General features: G+C 28.3%; 1 protein-coding gene across 1 annotated transcript; it reads right to left on the bottom strand.

Moving 5' to 3' along the window:
• Positions 1-407: 407 nt before the first annotated feature.
• On the bottom strand, positions 408-1,464 carry LOC147786395 (lectin-like). The gene is made up of 3 exons (XM_087120426.1): positions 1,250-1,464; positions 1,044-1,150; positions 408-956 (listed from the first exon to the last, which is right to left on the bottom strand). Exons 1-3 carry the CDS (start codon positions 1,415-1,417, stop codon positions 575-577), a joined length of 657 nt encoding a protein of 218 aa, XP_086976552.1. The 5' UTR covers positions 1,418-1,464; the 3' UTR covers positions 408-574.
• Between the last annotated feature and the right edge of the window lie 1,480 nt (positions 1,465-2,944).

Here is a 2,944-nt window from a genome sequence, read left to right as displayed (position 1 = left end):
AGGAAGCCGAGAGCAAAGAAGGTCTGGATCAAGCTAATCAAATGAGTGAAGATTTGGATATATTTTTTTATTAAAAGAATTTGAAAGCCAAACTTTCCTAACTTGGCTTATGTCATTTGGTGAAATCTTTTGCTACGATTTCGTGGCAATAAGCGAAACATGTTTCATCAAGAGATAGTAAGCTAAAGATCAGTGAAGTTAGTGAAGCATGAGAACCAATATGAGTTTCAAAAGTGGGTACCAAACCCATAAAACAAAAACTTAAGCTTTAAAGATTTTTGAATTTGTAATTGTTTGCCGTGTTTATGCTTACCCGTGTTAGTAAGCCAAAAAGTAGTATTATATTTATTTATTTATTTTTATATTTAGTTCATACTTATATTTTATTGTATCTGAAACAAAAAGGGTTTAAAACTTAACCTTCTTGCCCGTAAGCAAAAGGTCTATTATTTATTGTTTCATACTAGTACATTCTTTCATATTTGATTATAACACAAACTCTAGTTCCTCAACATCAAAATAAGTGTACTTTGAATTTGAGAAAGAGAGATTGTGTACACCAAGACTATTTTGATCATGAGCAACCACATCCCTTTGCTCCAATCCGAACACCTTTCACGAGCAGCCCTCTCTTCCAATGCCCTCCATGTTCAAAAAAGGAAAACTCGATCTCGCCACTACTTCCACAGCCATGGTTACCTACCTTGAACTCAACAACAATCTCAAACCACTGGTTTTGTGGCTTCCCCAACAGGCATTCCTGGCGCACTATCTTGCTCCCATCTGGCTTCTTCAATTCGATGTTCAAAGGAGCATTCCACCCGGAGGCTCTACTATTTAGCTGTACCTGAAGTGCTACTTCATACACAACATTTGGTGAGAGCATAGACTCATTGATCTTTCCACGAATGTTCAGCCAAGATACTTCAATAAGTTCTGCAACTTCGCTATTGCCACTGCAAGTTTTTAGACGCCCGAGTGAGTGATCAAGAAATTAACTTTTTATCATTGTTTTCCGTTGAGAAATTAGTTAAAAATTATACCAGGATCCCCATTTCCAGTATCTTTTATCTTCAATCCAGGCGATTGAGAGAGCTCTCGCAAATATAAAGTACCAATGGCTGTTTAACTTCTTATCAAAGATGTACTTCTGCGTAAAAAGGAAAGAAAGCAAATATTTTGATTTAATATGTTTATGATATACAAAGGTGAAGTTGAAATTAATATATATATATATAGTTGCACTTACTATAGCTCCCTTGTTCAAGAGGATCCCAGCAACAAGTTGGTCATAAAGCTTAACGAAGGAGGGATAGTGCAGTGCTACGTCAGCATTCTTCAAAATAACATCCAAGCAATGACCAAGCTTCACTTCTCCTCCTAATTTCTCTCTCGCTTCTTTCTCTTTGTTGTCCATTATAGCGCTTTCTTTTTTATGAACTGAACTTAGATATGAGTTAATGTGAGAGGGAAGAACGGATATATATATAACCCCTCCTTTGCTACAACATTTTGAACCTAAGTCATGCACATTTGTTATTTTCACTTTTTTATTTTTTTTATTTTTTATTTTTTTAACTATTTTATACAAAAGCAAGGAATTTTTTTAGCTTCCATAATAATCTCTTCTTTTTGATATATTCTTTTTAATTTAAATTTTAAAATCAAGAAAAATATATATAATTTTTTTTTTTTTTTTATGATAATCGTCATTGATTCCCAATACGTAACTAATTCTTAATATTGTTAAAAATATATTAAATAGTGTATCTAATTTTTTAAAAAAAATTGTTAGTCTCTGGTGATTGTCGTTGTATTTGCTACTTTGGTTGTGCTATAACTAGATGGATGTTCTTGTAATTGCTCAACCTGCTTTTTCGACCACCAACACTCTATTTTAACCTTACAGTCATATAAAGGTTTCAAAGGATTTTACTAAAAATGAATTAATCAAATGGTTATTTTAATTATTTTGTATGGGCTGATGCATTTTCTCTATGAAATTTATTTTTACATAAATCTAAGAATAAATTATAAAAAATAAAAAGTCCACAAATTTAATTTAGAAGGCATAAAAGGAAGGTTCGAGTGTTTATATTATTTTTCGTTTATGATGCAGTAAAAGTAATGGAAAGACATTTTAATTCTTTTAAAAGATATATTTTACTTTTCATTTATATTTGTGTTTTGAAATAAAAAATTACAAATATTTTAATTATTATAAATACAAAAAAATACTTTATTCCATTTTATTTTTTTAAAGATTACTTTCAAATAATACTTTATGCGATTATATCTCATTTTTGTATGAAACATTAATTAAATATAATATTTTGTTCGTTAATAAATTATAAAATATATATTAAATAAAAAATCTATTTGACATACGAAAAAATAAAACTAAAAACAGTAATTTTGTTGAAAGGTATAATTTTTCTAGAATTATTTATTCACATTAATCACATTTATTTATTCATATTCGAACACTTAAGTTTTATTTAGACTATCGATTTTTTAGGATATCTATTTTCAATAAATTTAGTCTTAAATTTATAAAAATTGAGTATACAATTACCGTCTCTTCTGTTGTTTTTTTTTTTTTTTTTTTTTTTTTTTGATAATGTGATGTTTGATATTTTTATGAAAGTTAAATAGAAAGATCTCGTTTATTAAAGTATATTTAATATAAAGAGTAAATTAAATAAATGTGATGATGTGTCGAATGAGTGTATGATCTTTATTTGGAATTATCTCAAAAGAATATTTTGGGGATATTGTTGACGATGAATGCTTTATTCGTATAGTATAAATATTAGAATCAGCTTTAATTTTATTTAGAATTAAACTAAATAAAAAAAGTTACGTAATCTTACAATAAATATCGAAAAAGTTGTAGCTAATTTTTTATTTATTAACTTCAACTCTTCCAACGATTGAATTTGAT

This window comes from Cucurbita pepo, chromosome 20 (assembly GCF_057944985.1).
Source record: "Cucurbita pepo subsp. pepo isolate OVF chromosome 20, ASM5794498v1, whole genome shotgun sequence".
NCBI classification, from domain to species: domain Eukaryota; kingdom Viridiplantae; phylum Streptophyta; class Magnoliopsida; order Cucurbitales; family Cucurbitaceae; genus Cucurbita; species Cucurbita pepo.
Note: the sequence above shows the minus strand (reverse complement) of the source record. Positions and strands in the feature narration are given on the sequence as shown.

What these genes read in the sequence shown, in the direction of transcription:
- LOC147786395 (XM_087120426.1), bottom strand. Translation starts at nt 1,417, where the DNA reads ATGGACAACAAAGAGAAAGAAGCGAGAGAGAAATTAGGAGGAGAAGTG. An exon ending in TCTTGAACAAGGGAGCTATA is followed by an intron (nt 1,151 to 1,249) that starts GTAAGTGCAACT and finishes CTTTTTACGCAG; the next exon opens with AAGTACATCTTTGATAAGAA. An exon ending in TACTGGAAATGGGGATCCTG is followed by an intron (nt 957 to 1,043) that starts GTATAATTTTTA and finishes AAAAACTTGCAG; the next exon opens with TGGCAATAGCGAAGTTGCAG.